The 19303-nt window shown below is 36.6% G+C and overlaps 1 protein-coding gene across 3 annotated transcripts in view; it reads left to right on the top strand.

The window, feature by feature from the left end:
• Positions 1-19303, top strand: part of LOC117394436 (DNA topoisomerase 2-beta-like) — a 61395-nt gene that overhangs the window by 2724 nt on the left and 39368 nt on the right. For 2 of the 3 annotated variants that reach the window (XM_059012833.1, XM_059012831.1), the window contains exons 2-3: positions 15719-15913; positions 17833-17923. In XM_059012833.1, coding sequence (XP_058868816.1) covers positions 15719-15913; positions 17833-17923 — 286 coding nt within the window. The remainder of the gene's footprint in view (positions 1-15718; positions 15914-17832; positions 17924-19303) is intronic. The other variant, XM_059012834.1, reaches the window with a different exon arrangement.

Genomic DNA, 19303 nt, shown 5'->3' with positions numbered 1-19303 from the left:
ATTTCTTGGGCACTCTTTGCTGTCAGGCCCGCAAGTGATGCGAATGCAAGAGAATATATACTCAACTTCATTAGAGTTGGCCACTGTACACTTATAAACATATTAGAAATCATTAAGTCCAAATAAAAATAGATGAAACATAATATTAACATGCGTAATCTGTGTTTTATAGAACATGTAGTGGTTAAAATGTTTAGAATGCATTGTGATTGACATTCTGAGTGTGAAATCTACTCTCAGTGGAATTAGAAGTGTAGTTGCTGATAGGTTCCAATGGGGACTTTTAATTTACAATAAGCACCCTTCAGTGATGTATGCAAAAAACAGGAAGCAAAATACATACTTTTTTTTTATATTCATATTATTTTGTACCGATATGGCTGATGGCGTATCGATTAAACCAAACATTGTATTCACTGGAGTTAAATTCCTCTATCTGCAGTGTATTCAGTATATACTTGCATGTAAATATTTTAAATATATTTTAGTGTGTCCTGATGACCCTTATAAAATGTGAAACACATTGATAAAACAGTATGATACAGAATCACTATGAACATACTTAGAGTATTGAATCCCATGAAATTTTCAAAATCTCTCTCTAGTCCACTTGGGGTTGCTCGGTATTCCTTTTGGGGTCGTTATCTCATGGGAAAATGGGAAACCTGAATAACAAGTTAGAATACATAAAATCAAGAGCAGCTCATGTTGAGATGGAGGTCCCTAACCTCTAAGGCAGGGTTTCCCCAAACATTTTTTTGCTGCGCCCCACTTAAATTTCTTTTTTTTTTGCTGTGCCCCCCTTCTAGTAAACAGTACAGTATTTAGAAAAATATGATTTTCCTAAAATAACATTGTAATGTTGCATGTAAAATGAAAGCAGGATTCACGCGGGCAGTAGCTTTGTGCTCGAATTCAGCAATTTATAATAATAATGTGCTATTGCTAAATTCTAGTCTACCTCTCGCTCTCGCGAGTCAGCCTTTGTCACTCGCACAACTGCGCTCAGGCATGCACTCCTATTTATCTCTTCACAATGTTTATATCATGGTCTGGTTTTACTAGTAGTAACGCCCTTAGTGCTTTTTAATCTACTATCATTGAAATTTCAATTTGTTTATGTTTGTGAAATAAGGTATACTGTATTAACAATACTACAATAATAATAGTAATAAAATCTGTTTCATTTACAGTGTTTTTCTGTGAAACAACTAAATGAGCTTTTAAACCCCCACCCAAGTCCTTACTTTAGCATTAAAAAGCAGAATAAAGAACGAGAAAACGAGGGTGCAACATTAATAATTAAGTCTTTGTTAATGTTAATGCAATTACGAATTGTAATTGTAATGTTTGTCCATCTTAATTTTTTTATTAACTTTATTATAGCTTTATAAAATATTTAATAAAATGTTGCAACCTCGTTTGTCCGTTTTCTACATTCTGTATCTAAATCTAAATCTTTTTTTTTTTGGATTTGTGAACAAAATGTTTTTTTCATATTAAAAGCCACCACCGCTGCATTTTCAAATGAAGGACTGGGTGATAGAGTTGCTGAGCTACAATAGGTCCGAAAAAGCTCTGTGGATGGGTATTAGTCAGATTTAACACAGGATTAGTCAAATTAAACATGATCCCTTCCTGGGTAGTTGTAGGGATTATATAAAGGATAGGACAATGATGTCACAAATGGGCAGGGCTAACAGTGGCACTCTTGCCTGGAGCCCAGAGAAGCACTTTGACAGTGCACAGTCAGTGTGTTTTGCCTATGCTTGCCTTGGCGAAATGTTTCTTGCCATACATTAACTTTCATTTGCATAAGTAACTGAGCTAGCAGAGAGCAAAGCTTTAAATTAAGAAACTTTGGCCTGCAGCCAAAGTGCTGTGCTCATGCTGTCCATTGCAGTTGTCAGTGAAAGACAGCTTGGTGTCTTTCAATACCGTTGTCACAGGAAATAAGTTAGCTGGGAAATAAATTAGCAATTTTTGAGCCTTTCTACCCATGCACAAATCTTAGAACTTAAAGGTAAGGTTCTCTGTGGAGATTCATTGAAAATTACATGACGCCATTTGTATTTTTTTGAGAAATGAAAACAGGTATTGCATTGAATATAGTAATTTTTTAAAAAAATATTGTCATCTTATTTATTGAAGTGAATTGTAGACAGTTTTTTTCTTTATTTAAAAAGGTGACATTTATCATAATGTGTATTTACGTTTAATTTTTATTATAAATACATTTTATCTTCAGAAAATTGCTTGCTGTATTTGTTTTTTTTTTAACATAAATATTTTGAACATTTTATCGGTGTAATTTATGTCTATGCATAGTTAAAATCACTACTTGCCAAATGTGTATTTCCTTTAAAAAATGTAGTTCGTGGACATGTTGTATACCGTGGGGTAAGCAAGTGTTTATGTAGGCTCACTTTAACAAAGTTATATTATTTTCATTGTAAATCGCTCAGTGACTGAACTTTTTCAACAAACTGAGTGGGAAAGTGGGTAAAAACACTTTTCTTCATGTAGAGAATACTGTTTTTGACATTTTAATCAAGTTTACGTGGGATATCTAAACCTGTTAATATAGAAAACGTACACGTTTTTAGTGGAAGATGGTGTTAAAAGGTGTATATATAATTTGAGAAACGCACAAAACAATTGGCTTCCTATACATACTGTCCTAAAGTGCAGTTAAATTATTTATATGAACATCTGTAGTCCTAGTTGACATGGTGGATGTACTTGCACAGCACCAAATACTGTACTAATATTTTCAGATAGCTCTCCAATTAAATGTAGTACCCTGTGCAAGTCTTTGATCCTCAGTTTTACAATAAAGTCCCCACTCACCAGTCGTATTTCAGGAAAGATAAAAAGTCATATCACAGGTTATACTTTTTACTTGTAGATTATTATGTGAAACTCTGTCCGAAGATACATTGTTCACCCAGTTACATGCTTTGTTTATTTTTGGAGATGCTTTTACATCTTTCCAAAGACGTCGCTGGGTGACGTCTTTGGAATTATTTTTGTATTTGGAAATAGCTCATGCAAATTTGATAAATCTTTTTTATTTTTCTAACTAATTCCACACTTTTCAATTTATTTAAATCATTGCCTTCAGCGTGAATCACAAGGATATCAGGTTTGGAAGAAGGGGATTTAAAAAATAAATCATAAACAAAGCTAAAAAAAAAAAAGCCACCTAAGCCCCCTCTGTCCAAACCAGCGGACAGAGGAGTTTGGCAGCTGCAGGTCCGGCCCGAGGCGATTTCTTCTTTGGTAACTTCCATGAACTTCCTGTGTGTGTGTGTGTGTGTGTGTGTGTGTAATATATATATATATATATATATATATATATATATATATATATATATATATATATGTATTTTTTTTTTGGTTAACTATAATTGCACATCAAAATAAATCGCAAAACAAATGCATAATGGTTTATGATACAGTATGTCAACACATACAAATTATTCATGTATTTATTTCTCATTTGCTGTATTATTTGTATGAAGAAAACCTAATATAAATATCTGCGGCGATTACAAATTTAAAATGACAACTGTGGTGAGAGTTTGCCACGTCTTTGAAAACTGGGAATTAAACTTAACACCTATTACTAAATAATAGATAATATGGCACCGTAACTTAATCCGACGTTAACATATAACTAGTAAACCGTGTATTGCAGTGTTTTGTGGCAGACTGCAAGCACCAGCCAAAAAGGGAAGCTGCTCCAGATTTCCTATAGTTGCTCATGCTAATCTCCTAAAGAGATTTGTGCTAATCTGTATTAATAAAATGAATACGAAATACCCAAAACCATTTGTGTATGTAATTTGTATAGACCAAAGTGATTTTCCGTTTCAACATTACTCTTTTCCATTTGAAGTAGTTTCCATGTCTTTCCATTTCATATACCTATAATTTGATATTACTGGACATTTACTTTCAAGCTACGTTGTTCAAGTAAATGCCAATACATTATTTATTGTTATTTGTATTTATTTTAATCATGCAACAGTTAATAGAATAAAAAAATATATTAAAAACAAAAGAAAAGAAATACAACTTGCTGTATAAAAATGGTTGGTTGGTTCCATGAATATTTTTAGAAACTTTTTTTTATTATTATTATTGTATAAAATGCAAAAGAAAAAATGGAATACATGAAAAAATAGAAAACAAAATACAGGTTATGGCTTAACTTTTCTGTATTCAAATTTACTACCAATTAACACTGCTTCTTATGTTATGTCTTTTAATTTAGAAATTGCTTCACATTTTTCTCTTCTGTCTCACTTGGTATTATGGTAACTGTTTAATGTGACATTGTTTGTTTTTGTGCCTGAAGTATAATTTGTTTCATTAGTGTCTGGTTCTGTCTTTCTTTCACCACTTTTTTCTGTGTGTAATAAATTATTGCAAAACCAAACAGTTTGCTTAAATATGTGGACTTTACTTACTTTGAAATTTACTGTGTGCTAAGACAAGTTTGTGGTTTTAAAACACATTATTTTGTAATTACTTTTTATAGACAAAGTACCTTTTACTTGCTCTTTAAATCTCAATGCCTAAAATCATTAAAAAAAAAGAAAAAAAAAGAAAATGAAGTTATACACTTATTTGGAATTTTGGGTCCCTATTAAGGCACATATTTAGCCCAGGATATGCAGTTTTAGACCCCTGCAAACCTGTAAATTTAGTTTTAGGTGTCGGGGGAGGTGGGGGCACCTGTGCTGGGGGAGGACCACCAAACTCCCGTAAATGAAAGTGAAAAGACTGTGTGTGTGTGTGTGTGTGTAATATATATATATATATATATGTATATATATATATATATATATATATATATATATATATATATATATATATATATATATATACACACACACACAGTTTAAGACAATTTTACACAGACTACAAGCATACATTTGTACAAAAACAACTTTAAAAATTTAAAAAAGGGGAAAAAACATTAAGTAACATCTAAGAAGAAAATGATGAAACATTTCGTTGACCCACACACTAATTACATACAGGGTGCTTATAAAAGTTAGTTGGCCTGTTCCCCTGAGACAATGACAGTACATATGGGAATGTGTTCCCCATTGTCCCACAGCGATGGAGGTAAGCTTTTGTTCTGTATGTCCTGCAACGTTACTGTAGATCACTACCGAAACTCATCTGTTGACAGGCATTTAGATACACTGAAAAGAGAAAGGCGGAAATCCAGAGCAGTACTGTGACTGCTTTACTTGCAAAGAAACAATTCCATATTTCATATTCCAGAAGTCCAGTTATTAAATTCTGACCTGACAGAGGCGTACGTTTGCACAAATATCCCTTTTGAAAAATTGGACAACCAAAAGTTACCGGATATTCTTTAGACAGTGTAGCAAATGGTGGAGTGATTCCTTTATCAGCCCAGCTGAGACGTGAATACTTACCTAAAGTTGCCGAGTATCACAAGCAGGAGAATATGGAATTGGTAAAACAGTCTGGTTGCTTGTCAGTGGTCACACTGACGACTCGACAGATGCACAAGATCAGTATGGGTTACACATTTTATTTGCTTTGCAAGACCTAAATGGTGAACATGCACCTGACATAATAGAACTGAAAGCTGTCCTTGCAGATACACTTTACATACAGGCTGTTAATTACAACACCGTTTCACAAGCTATGGTAAAGTGCTTGACTAACTTTGATGTTAATTTTGATGTCAGTGCATTTATCGGTATATTTGCTGTTTTAAAAAAAAATAAAAAAATCTGTACACATAATTTATTTTATATTTCCGTGCACATTCTGTGAAATACGATACTTTACCGGTGACTGCTATGAATTTTAAAGAATTTCAGCAATTTTCACAGGGCTGTGATCGTTTTGTCCTACTTCACAATTTTCACTTAGACAAAAAAATGTACATGATTCCATCTTTTTTTTCTTTAAAGACAGCCCATCCAGTTATGTAATACAACACTTGAGATTTGATGAGGTTTAAAAGCAGTGTCAGAATGCTCAACAGGAGATGCACATGAAATCTGAACTGCTTCCTCTATTTCATCATCATTATGATGATACCTCATGTACTGTGATTGTTTTATGGTATCTTTGTAATCAATGAGTGTTGGTGTTCACATATTTTCACTGCTAGAATTCACTTTCTCAAACTGACAGAGATATAAGAACATAAGAAAGTTTACAAATGAGAGGAGGCCATTCAGCCCATCTTGCTCATTTGGTTGTTGGTAGCTTATTGATCCCAGAAACTCATCAAGCAGCTTGAAGGATCCCAGGGTGTCAGCTTCAACAACATTACTGGGGAGTTGGTTCTAGACCCTCAATTCTCTGTGTAAAAAAGTGCCTCCTATTTTCTATTCTGAATGCCCCTTTATCTAATCTTCATTTGTGACCCCTGGCCCTTGTTTCTTTTTTCAGGTCGAAAAAGTCTGCTGGGTCGACATTGTTAATACCTTCTAGAATTTTGAATTCTTGAATCAGATCATCGCGTAGTCTTCTTTGTTCAAGACTGAATAGATTCAATTATTTTAGCCTGTCTCCATACGACATGTCTATTAAACCCAGGATAATTATGGCCGCTCTTCTTTGCACTCTTTCTAGAGCGGCAATATCCTTTTTGTAACGAGGTGACCAGAACTGAACACAATATTCTAGATGAGGTCTTACTAATGTATTGTAAAGTTTTAACATTACTTTGATTTAAATTCAACACTTTTCATGATCTATCCAGTACTTTCTGTTTTCTACATGTTAACCACTCCCTAATCCATGTGAATGCATTTCCTTGAATCCCTACTGCGTTCAGTTTGAGAATTAATCTTTTATGCAGGACTTTGTCAAAAGCTTTCTGCAAATTTAAATAAACCATGTTGTATGCTTTGCAATTATCCATTGTCGATGTTGCATCCTCAAAAAAAATCAGGCAGGCTAGTTAGACACAATCTCCCTTTCCTAAAACCATGCTGACTGTCTCCCAGGATACTGTTCCCATATAGGTCATTTTCCATTTTGGATCTTATTATAGTTTCCATAAGTTTACATATAATAGAAGTCAGGCTTATTGGCCTGTAGTTACCTAGTTCGGTTTTGGCTCCCTTTTTGTAATCGGTATTACGTTTGCAATTCTCCAGTCTGTCGGTACAACCCCTGTGTCAAGAGACTGGTGCATGATCTTGGTTAGCGGATTGTAAATAACTTCTTTCATTTCTTTGAGTACTATTGGGAGGAAATCATCCGGCCCAGGGGATTTGTTTATTTTAAGAGCTCCTAGTCCCTTTAACACTTCTGCCTCTGTTATGCTAAAGTTATTTAAAACTGGATAGGAACAGGTCAACATGTGGGGCATGTTGTCCATATCCTCCATTGTAAAAACTTGTGAAAAGTAATCATTTAATATATTTGCTATTTTTTTTTCTTTGTCTATGATTTTGCCATTTGTATCTCTTAGACATTTAACCTCCTCTTTGAATGTTCTCTTGCTGTTATAATATTGCTGTTATAATATTGGAAAAACATTTCTATCTCTCTCTTGGCCTTTCTAAGTTCCAAGTACTCTTTCTGTGTACTTTGTTTTTGGTCCCTTTTTAAACGCTCTGTAAAGTGCCTTTTGTCGCTGAATATTTTTTTTTAATTGATCTATTAAACCATTTTGGCTATTTTGTTTTAGATTTAGATTTGTCTACTTTTGGGATGTAATTGTTTTGCGCCTCTAGTACTACATTTTTAAAAAACAGCCTTCCTTTTTCTGTGGATGTTTTCTTTATTTTACTCCAATCTACTTCTGTTGGTCTCTGTTTCATACCTTCATAGTTTGCTTTTCTAAAATTGTAAACCTTAGCTTTAGTCATTACTTTTTGGGTTTTAAAAATCACTTCAAATGAGACCATGTTGTGGTCTGAGTCTGCCAATGGCTGTTTTAGTTAATCTGTTTTCATTATTTGAAAAGACTAAATCAAGGCATGCTTCCCCTCTAGTCGGTGCCTTGACAAGTTGCATTAGGAAGCAGTCATTTGTCATTTCCACCATTTCAATTTCGCCCATCGTGCTCCCCACTTTATATGAGAGAAGTTGAAATCCCCCATTAGTATGGCTTCTCCTTTGCTACATGCATTTCTAATGTCATTGTATAACAGATTGTTTTGCTCGGCGTCTGAATTTGGCGGTTCTACCATGCTGCTATTATTATGCCCTGTGGAAGGGTGTGGGTATTCACTGACACAGGAGACAGAAGTTTGTCGAAACACTCCACAGGTGCTCAGTTTTATTTAGTTTAATCTTATGATTTGTACTGATTTCTTTTAGCGCGCAGAGGACGCTGTTGTCCGTGGTCTGGCTACCAACTATGGTATCCAGAACCTACGGGAATACCATGGCAGGGTACTCAGTACAGTTCAGGTGCACTCGCAGGTGCTCAAAAATAATGAAAAACAAAAAAGTAAAAAAAAAACAGGGAAAATAAAACACAGTAATGAAAACTACAAAATAAATATGCTGCACTTTGCAGCGTGATTTTCCCCAGTCGTTGCTACCCGTACGACCCGGGACTCCATCCTACACTATGCTGTTTTCTCAGCTTACATACAATATCGGGGTCTGCCCAAGGATTCCCCACTTTCTCTCTCTATTTCCTTAAATTATTTTCTTTGCGTTCCTTGTGGAAGTTTTCTCCCGTCCGTCCACGGTCTTGCCAAGCAGCGTGACCGCTTGCTCGTTGTACAGGTCTAAAGGGGCAGATCTGAGGATACAACAAAGTATTAATTTATAGGACCAGCAATCCCCCCAAGACCCGTCTACCAGCCACTCAGAGAGGGTGAAAGCCCACACACCCTCTTCCCCACATCTCTGTCTCACTGCCATGACTGGCAGGCAGATCCCACGGGACTGCCGCCCTCTTCCTACAGCATTGTGCATACGTCAGACGGCCAGTCCAGATCTCCCCCTGTTACATGCCCTTTGAATTTTTGTCCATTATTCTGACCCATATTGATTCTGTGTTGTTTTCTTCATCCAGATTTAACACCTGGGCTTCAAGACTATTTCTTATGTATAGCGCTACCCGTCCACCTCTTCTGTCCTGCCTGTCTTTCCTATACAGTGTATAGCCACTAATTTTATATTCGTCTCCATCATTCTCAGATAACCAAGTTTCTGTAACACCTATCACATCGTAGTTACTTGTTAGTGCAGTAGCTTCAAGTTCTAACATTTTGTTTATGAGACTTGTAACATTTAGATAAATACATTTAATGGCTGTCTTACCTGAGTTGTTGCCCTTGTTTTGATGTGGTCTCCCTTCTGTTTTTTTTGTTTTCTCCCCCCTTTGTAGTTTAAATGCTTCTGAACCTCCTCAAGGATGCTTTCTCCGAGTAGATTAGTTCACTTTTGCAGTCCGTCCTGCCTATATAGATAGTCCTTGTAGAATGTGCTCCAATGTTCAAGAAAGATGAATCCTTCCTGTGTGGAAGGACGATTTCAGCCATGCATTTTGATTTTGTATTTCCAGCTGACCGTATGCTCCTTTGCAAGGTGCCGGCAGTATCCCAGAAAATACCACAGTTTTGGTCTTATATTTTAATTTCCTTCCTAGATGAAATGTTGTTTGTTCTGATGTGGACAACTACTACCGGGTCGTCTCCTGTTCGTTCTAGGAGCCTGTCCATGTTCTCAGTGATGTGTGTAACAGAGGCTCCTGGAAGGCAGCACACTGTTGTAGTAAGGGGGTCCAGACTGCGACCTGAACTTGCTGTGTTTCTCAATATGGAGTCCCCAACATTCATCACCTCCCTTCTTTTTGCTGCTTGGCCAGCACTGTTTATAGGGTCATGGATGTTATTCCTTTCGTTCTCTTGATGTTGGTTTTCATCATCTAAATTCTGAAGTGGCTCAAATTTGTTGGATGTTTTGATTTCTGGTGGTTGTGTTTAATGAACTTTCTTTTTTTCCCTGCTTCTGCCTACCTGAACCCAGCTTTCAACCTGCTTTCAAACTGCTTCTAACTGCTCTGTACTTTTCCACAACTGTACCTCTCCCACGCTGTCGCTTCCACACGCTTTAACCGGGTCCTGCACTCTAGCTTGCGGGTGAATTATTTTGTTGAAACGCAGTTGAGTGTGTAAATTCTCATTTGCATCACTGGAGATTCGGCCACAACGGAACACACCTAATAGGCCACAGTCTGAGGCCAGAAAATATGCTTAGAAAATGAGTTTTGTTGCAACGGTCTGGGGTGTAAGTTTTCTAATACATTTTTGGATAGTCAGTATTAGCCTGAGCTTCAAAGTGTCAAAAGTTCTACTTCAGATTCATGCCAGTTTTTTGTCATGATGAGGTCAGAGTGCCGTTTTGGTGCCTCCTGCTATGTTTGGTGGAGTGATGGACATGTATACTGACTACAAATCCTGTAATTATCAAGTCAGTAGACCCGCTAGACACAATTCTATACAAATGTGAAAAACGATTAATTTTGTCATATTTTATACATTACCTAACTCAGCTAGTATTTAAGCTATTTGGCTAAAACTTTGTACATGGAAACTACATCACAAATACTCTATGTGGATGCAATTACAGTATCCATCACTTTCCTGCAGACTGAAACTGCCCCAGGAGCCAGTCAGGGCAAATGTTATTATCTTTCCGGGATGATGCCTCAGCCAATAATTAGGAGTGTGTGAGTACATAATATGTATAAATTATGTATAAATATAAATTAAATAACTGATGTGGAGTGGTGCAAGAAATGGAGGTTATGGATGGCCTGGAGGCTCATGTTGGTGCACAAAAATATATATATATTTTTTTAACAATTAGTGCAAAGCAACAAAACATAAACTAAATAGAACGATAAACACAATGAACATCATCAGACTTGATAGTCACAGATCTAGTCTCGGTGACGTTCCGTGCAGTCCTTACATTTACACATGTCTGTACAAGACAAGCCACAAGACCGACATGAGCACCTTCCTGTCTCATATTTCAACTGTTTACATCCACAACTGATGACCTGTATAACACTTTCCGGGGCAGGGTACACTGTCATCTAAAACATTGTTGTCCATTTTCCAACCATGCAGCCAGTGCATTTCAATGGTTACTTTGTTTGCCACTCACATTTTTTTATCTATCTCTATCTATCTCTATCTCTCTATCTCTCTATCTCTCTATCTCTATCTATCTATCATTTTTTTTACTCCTTAATATTTTATCATTTATTACTATTATTTAGAGAAGTGTTGAAGATTTACAGTGATATAATACTGTGTTCCACTACATTTTTTTGTTGTTGATTTTTGTTCCAATAAGAAGACATACAGCTCTTGTCTGTTAACTCAGCAACTCATTCATAAATAGATTATTTTAAAAGCTGGTTGACATCAATTCAAATTTATAATGCTATGTAATCAAAATCCAAAATGAATATATGTGGCAAAGTGCCCGCCCCTGTGTGTATTTTGTGTGTTATGTGTTGTATGCGTGCGTATGTTAATGTTGGTGTATAGATTGGTACACGGGATATAAACGGGTCTGTGTTTCACGTGTGTTTAAAGTGTATAATTATATTTAGGCACGAGGATGGCACATCACTTCACGTGCAGATAAAATATGTATAATGTGTGGCACGGGGTTGCACAGAATTAATTCACGTGCTGGGATTCAAGTGAATAATTAATTAGTAATTGAATCCCAGCACAATAGTATATATAGACGCACATTTCATTCAGTCAGGGTTAGGTGTTCGGTGAGTGGAGAACGGGATAGGAGACGGAGGTAGTAATTGTTAGTAAAATAAGTAGTAAAAGAAGCTCACCGTGTTTGTCTGTGTAGTTCGTTTTGTCTGTCTGTTTATTTTGGCGTGTAGTGCCGTGTCCTGTGTTTTTGGTGCTGTTTTCAAACCTTTTATTTGTTAATAAACGCTGAGTGCAGCCATTGCACTCAGCTCATCATCACCACCGTCTCTGTCTGTGTTTGAGTTCCTTTCTGGTCTGACGCAACCCACTCTGGCCGTCTTTGTGACAATATACCACAGGAAAATGAACACTGTAAAATTATATTATGTAATAGTTAATATGAAGTCAAAACGGCACCAGTAATTTACAGATTTAAAAAATGGCTTATCGCGCCCACCCCTGCTCTAAGGCTAAAATGTGCACATTTTTCGCAATAACTGGCAACAACCTTCGCACTCGGTTTGCTAACTTTCACAAGTTATTATCATAAATATTGACTCCAACATCTCATTTTGAGAGTATTCTTGCAAAGCATTAACATAAGCATATTTGTGTCTGTCTTGCAGCTGAATTTTTGATTTCCGTCTGTAAAAATGCAAGTCACAATAGTGCATAACTTGCTCGGCAGCAGCAAGTCTACTGGTACAGGGTAGGCGAAGCAGGCGCCTGCCTATTCTGCGTCAATGGAGAGTCCTGCTCATCAACTTTGCAGTTCTGAACTTGTCGTATAATTGAATACTAATCAGAGAAGCATAATCTTTCTGCATTATTTACAAGTATAAATACTTCAAAAAACCACAATACTCATACTTTGACGGTTTTTGTTTTATTTCCCTTTTAAAAAACGACCAATTTCAGAAATATAATCATCTCAAGCTTTTTGAGACTGGTAAAATTTTAATCAGAATATTAGTCGAAAATACACATTTAAGTGTATAGTAATTAGACATGCATTATTTTTTTGTTTTGCGAGTTTATTCATGTGTCTTCACTCTGCTGAAACTCAACATGGTGTCTGCACCAACGAAGAAAAAAATGCAACGTTTTGCTGTAATTCGCTTGATCGAGTCAATACCATTAAATATCAATGCCTGTTGAAACCACATCGCGAATAAGAAAGCAGTAGACGACAACAATGGCAAAGCACTGCATTCTATTATTATTATTATTATTATTATTTATTTCTTAGCAGACGCCCTTATCCAGGGCGACTTACAATTGTTACAAGATATCACATTATTTCACTTTATACATATATCACATTATTTTTACATACAATTACCCATTTATACAGTTGGGTTTTTACTAGGTACTGTGCTGAAGATGTGGCTTTCCCGAAGTAAGTAAGCTAAATTAATTGCTTATTTCATTATTGTTTTAGTTTGTTTCTTTCCACACTACCTGCCTTTTAATAAAGCTATAATTAGCAATGTTAAACCATGGCCGTTTTCTTAATTGAATTATAATTTTTGACGATGAAGAAATTAGCTCAAAGCTATTTTTTTAGCTATACATTCCTTAAAGGAAATTGATCCCCTTACTGTGTAAGGGATGTAGTCACTACACTACACACAGTTTGTTTCACAAAGACATTTTGTCTGGAGACACACCTCTTGTTAAATCTTGCAAAGAAACAATTAGGTGGATTTATTATGCATTTACGTTAAAGGGGGCGCTATTTAAATTACAGTCGAGTAATACCAGTGAACCTGTTTTAGAGCAATGAGTCGGTCAACACGCCTTTATCAGTGTTTTATATTTTATGCTGGTTATTATAATGCCAGTAAAACGCTAAACTTAATTTGTTGAGTACTGTACATATGATTACTCTCACATGACATTGCTGGTCTGTTACTAAACTGTTAAGTATTTTTTTATTGTAATGCCAGCAATAAGCTAAATGTGTCTTTTCAAAACAGCTTTATTTGTAGACTGAACAACAGTGGTAGTGGAAGACTGTAAATATGATTCACACAACTCTGCTGGACATTTGTTTTCTGTTGTAATATAATTCTTAGGTTTTCCTGCTTATTTTAATGCTAACAACTGAGCCAAGTGATGTCTATAAACATTATGACAGGTTTGAAGTGTCTTCAGGTGCTTTACTTACAATTTCAGCAACAAGAGTTATAAAAAAATGGTGGTAATATTTATTAATTTACTTATTTTAACTAGCAACATTATATTTATTTTCAAATGCCATATTTAATTATGTTGGAAAAAATGGAATTTGATATAACCAAGAATGAAAAATTGTGTAGCCCTAAAGATGGTTACAATTGAAGGCAGTGCAGACACCAGTGTTTTATACAGTAGTTTAAAGCAATTTTATACAGGCCACCAGTTAAGCAAGCAGTCTATATCTATGATAACAACTGACAGGGCTACATTTATGATAGGATCTCAGACAGGCTTCATAAAGGTACACTTCATAAAAATTTCTGAGGCAGAGCCACAATAAATGTCTTATTCCCCAGGGAATTACACGCCTTTGTAATTTTATGCATAAAACATATCACCATGCATAGGCGCGTAATATTACATAATATCACCGTTAACAGGGGAAAATGTCAGATCACAATGAGGGTCACGAGAGCCTCTGCCAGAAAATGCCACGACAAAGGTCCCATGTTATGAATATATAAGCAAAAGAGAGAGTAAAAGATTTTCTTGGGACAGGTATTTGAAGACATCGACTTGTTTTGATCATCGCTGTATAATCTTCTCCTGTCCGATCGGAGGCGTTCTCTTTCGGAAGACAAACTCAAAGAGCTGGTGTTCCTTTATTTCAGTCTTGGAATTTAGGAAGAAATTTAAAAATCCATTGGTTTCTACTTAATGCTGCGTTTTTTTTTTGTTTTTTTTTTTAACTTAAATGCTAGTATTTTGATATCCAGTATGAGAGAAGAACCCAATACAACTGCACAATAATTCTGATATTTGCACATACTCGTACAGAGAGACTGCATTTTTTTTTTTTCTGTGCATAATTCCCTGAAGTGTATCTTGTTTTAAATTTAAAGTAAATTGTTGAGATACTTGTTGGAATACTATATTGTTTTAAAATTGTATAATGCAACAAAAATACATTATAAGGGTTAATGCGTGGCCTAAGATTTCTCACTGATAATTGACCCTTTCTCAGTCAAAACGGCAAGTTTCTCAGTATCTATAAAGCTTTGAGGGAACGCTGGTCCCTATTGTAATGACCATATATAAGCAAATACGCTTAGAAATAATAACTTTCTGCTACAACTATTAATATAAATACCCATTAGTTAATCCTACCACAACTGCCGTGCGTCTTTTGTTGCTGCTCACAACTACTTATATATGCGAGACTGGATTCTCAAGCCTGCTGATGATCAAAACCAAGCAGCTGATCCGAGCTATGCACTTGCAAATACTGCACCAAGAATTCAAGAAATGGTGAAACGTAAGCGAGCACAACCTTCCCAGTGATTTTAAATGCACTTTGAATTACTAACATGTTTCTGCAGTTCTAGAACACATTATTAAGGCTGTTTTTTTTTTCAGGGGTATCACGGATTACCGTAAATTACTCATTTTATTTTGTTTGATAATTCATGAATTGTGAAAATAGAATGTCTTTTTTAAAAGGTGGACATAAATTAAATATTCTACAATTCAGCATTTACTGTTTTTTAAGGTAAGCGTTTAAATATGTAGGAACATTTGCTGTATAATACAGTAACTAGAGAAAATGAACAATTTAGTATGTGACAACGCAATGTGTGGGGGTGGGGTCCACAGACCTTGAACATGTAAAAAAAAAAAAAAAAGGGGGGTCTTGTTGGGCAAGAGGTTGAGGTTGAGAATTTTACCTGTTCTAGTTTACCTGTTAAGATTAGGGTACTGCATTTCAGTTCTTCCTGCTTTGAGTAAATCATCAAATATGTTTTTAACTGTTTTATAAATGTATCTAATAACAGACCCTCTTTGATAAGAACAATGCTGCCAGAAAGGAAGAAGCAAATGCTAAGAACGATGGTGCCAAGACTGAAGGCTCCAAGAAGGAGGGTTCGAAGAAGATGTCAGTGGAGCGAGTTTATCAGAAGAAAACCCAGCTGGAGCACATCTTACTCCGCCCAGATACTTACGTAGGTTCTGTTGAACCAGTAACCCAGGTGAGCTACTAACTACTTTTTTTAAGATCAGATTTTTTGCTGTACCTGTACTGAAAGTACCACTCAATGTAAACAATTTCTTTTTACAGTTGTGGAAAAGCCCAGCCTTTTCACTTGGTAGGTTTACATGGCCACTTATATGGTTTTCGCCAAAATAAAATGAGATTGTAGTGGTAGGGACTAAACAGGACATAGCATCGATGTGTTATATGAGCTTTCAGCGCTTTTCCTCCACCTGGTAACGATGATTTCCTATTGGCTCAGTGTCAATGGTTGAAGTGTAATGCTGGGTCCAGGGATCAGTCTATTTGCGGCATCCCTGGTACTTCAACACAGACAACGGTGATGCTGGCTCCAGGGATCAACCAACGTGCGTCCACCTTAGCGCCTCTGCATGGCAACTGTATGAAAAGGGCTGGGTGGGGCACTTCGCAGGGGTCATCAGGTGGGCACCTTCCGTCCTCCGGTTTTTCGTCGGCTATCCCACACCTCAGGAAGGCTTAACAGTGATGTTGGCATCCCAGAACCACTCCCCAACCTACCCCGGTTTACTTACCTTAGCCATCCATTCCTTTTCATTGATGTTAACTTCCTCCATCACCTTTCTTTTGAGGTCTCCAGTTGGCCTCTTTCCTCCTCAACCAGAGCCAGTTGCTACTTCTCTCTGTCTCCTCAGATAGAGCCTTCACTATACACCGCAACCCCTGTCCACTGAAACCAGTATCGCTGAGAAGCCAGGTCATGCAGTGCGCCACCAATCCCAGACAACCCACCTGTACTGGATAAACCCGGACTTTTCTCCACCGCTGTTCCACCTCAGCAGCTAACTTAGCATATCAGAGTTTCTTTCTGTCATATGCCTCATCCATGGAATCCCCCCATGGCACTGTTGGCTCCACCAGGAGAACAAGGCATGCTGAGACTGATCACAGGACAATCGAAGGGTAGTTGTAGCAACCTCGGTTGGGAAAATAATGTGCTTACCAACATCTGTCTGCATTCTTCAATCTCTAGCAGCCACCAATTGTCCCTGGCGAAGCTTGGTTCTAATAACCTTTCCTGTTGCTTGCTCTCCTGGATGGGGGAATGTCACTCTGTGTGCCAGGTATTTCTGATACTGCCGGTGAGCTATTGATCTTATTATGCCGTTTTTCCACTGCTAATGCCATGCATCGCAGCACCTGGTCATGACGCCAAGGGAAGCGACCCTGACTCGGTCACCTTGCATCCTGTATGAATGTGCTTCAGGGTAGCCGGTGATGAACACAAAGGACATGCTGGGTTTTCCCCCATCCGCACATTCAGGTTCTGCGATGATGGAAGAACATATGCGAACCTGATTAGGAAGCTGGTCCTTTGTTCCATTGTCCCCAGGTATCACCAGCCAATCTAACTGTTCCACATTCTCCCTGCTTAGCCTGGGACACAACCTTAACACAGATCTTCCTCTCCTGCTTTTGCACTTCAATAACTATAAACTTCCTAATTTCAGCTGGTGCTGCTTTGTGCCATTTTGGGGAGCCGAACTGAGACCAAGGCCTCTTCACTTTTGTACTTGCCCCATGATGTCGCTGATACGGAGGGCAGCCTTTACATTTTCCACCACGTCCTTTGCTGCCCACATTCTCCCAGTTCTCACTACATGTGCTACCTCCCTGACGTACTCCTCATGCGATTCCATCAGTGTGATTTCCAGCTGAACTTTAGCGCACTTGGCACTTGAATTCCTCAGTTAGAGTCGAGGCTAGCAGCTGTAGTATTGAAGCAACAAGCATCTAAAATAACTAAAACCAGCATTTGGGTGAACAAGTAGGCCTACAGTATATTTTTTATATATCCCTGATATCATTTTTGTAAAAGATATACTGTTTAGTAGTGCCTTTTTATATGTTCAACTATTTTTGTTTTTTCATTTTCAGCAAATGTGGGTTTTTGATGAAGATGTTGGAATGAATTTAAGAGAAATTACCTATGTTCCGGGCATGTACAAGATCTTTGATGAAATTCTTGGTAAGAGAAAATATATATTTTGCAAATAGAGAAAATAAATATTCAGTCTTAAGAATGTAACAATTAAATATGTAGGAGAGACAGATATAGCATTTTATAAAAGAATACATTATCGCCTATCAAACATAAGAAATAAAGTAAATGAGCCAATAGTTCATAAATAGCACTTCATGAAAATGAACATAACATGAATGACCTACAATTTGTGGTTTTAGAAGAAATACAATTAGATAATATATGGAAAATAAATGGATAAATATTCAATACCATAATGCCTGAAGGTTTACATAAAAAGGAATAGTAAATTGTTACATCATTAGCTATGTAGTGACATCACAAACACATTAATAGATTTAAATAAGGTAACGCAGGTACACAAAAATGTGAATAATTGATAAAAACAATGTACACACACACAGTAGTGTTCAAATGTTTGAAAACAAGAAATGATTCCCAGCACGACTAGGAGTGGGGATTCGACTGCCCATTTTTCCTCTCCTACCCCTTACTTACTAAATACCCCGATATCTCTGAATAGATAATAATCTCTTTAAAAATATGCTAAATAAATTAATGAGCAAGTTCTCACAGGTGGAATGGTACCCTGAAATGTTCTTCTTTTTCTAGGAAAGCAGTACAACTGGGGATGGGGAGTTTGTTGCCGGATAACTTCACTCGCACTACTTGCTCACTAAATATCTTGGTATCCCTAAATAGATAATTGTCTCCTCTTTAAAAATATTGAATCTTTTTAATGAGCAATCCATCTCATAAGTTCAGTGGTACCATACATATGATTGAATTACTCACAATGCTGTTGAGCATTTGTCTCTATTTTACCCAACAAATAATTTTCTTGAATGGGGACTGTCAAGACTGGCACTTTCACACACAAATGCAGCTACTGAGCCCACTCGGAGACGTTTAAAAAAATTATTTAACATGCCCATTCACACAGCACGTAATTGCACAATCCTATGCCGGTATAATACCGTCATAACCCTTTCACACAGCCAAAGGGATCATGCGAGTACAACTTTCAAACCTGCCAGTCAACAGATCGTTTTCATGGCAACAACAAAACAAATAAATAAGCAGAATAACATGGGTAAGATACTTAAAAAATATATATATATACAAGCTCTGGAAAAAATTAAGAGACCACTGCAAAATTATCAGTTTCTCTGGTTTTACTGTTTATAGGTATGTGTTTGGGTAAAATGAACATTTTTGTTTTATTCTATAAACTACTGACAACATTTCTCCCAAATTCCAAATAAAAATATTGTCATTTAGAGCATTTATTTGCAGAAAATGACAACTGGTCAAAATAACAAAAAAGATGCAATGTTGTCAGACCTCGAATAATGCAAAGAAAAT

Source organism: Acipenser ruthenus, chromosome 3 (assembly GCF_902713425.1).
Source record: "Acipenser ruthenus chromosome 3, fAciRut3.2 maternal haplotype, whole genome shotgun sequence".
In the NCBI taxonomy this organism is placed as follows: Eukaryota; Metazoa; Chordata; class Actinopteri; order Acipenseriformes; family Acipenseridae; genus Acipenser; species Acipenser ruthenus.
Note: the sequence above shows the minus strand (reverse complement) of the source record. Positions and strands in the feature narration are given on the sequence as shown.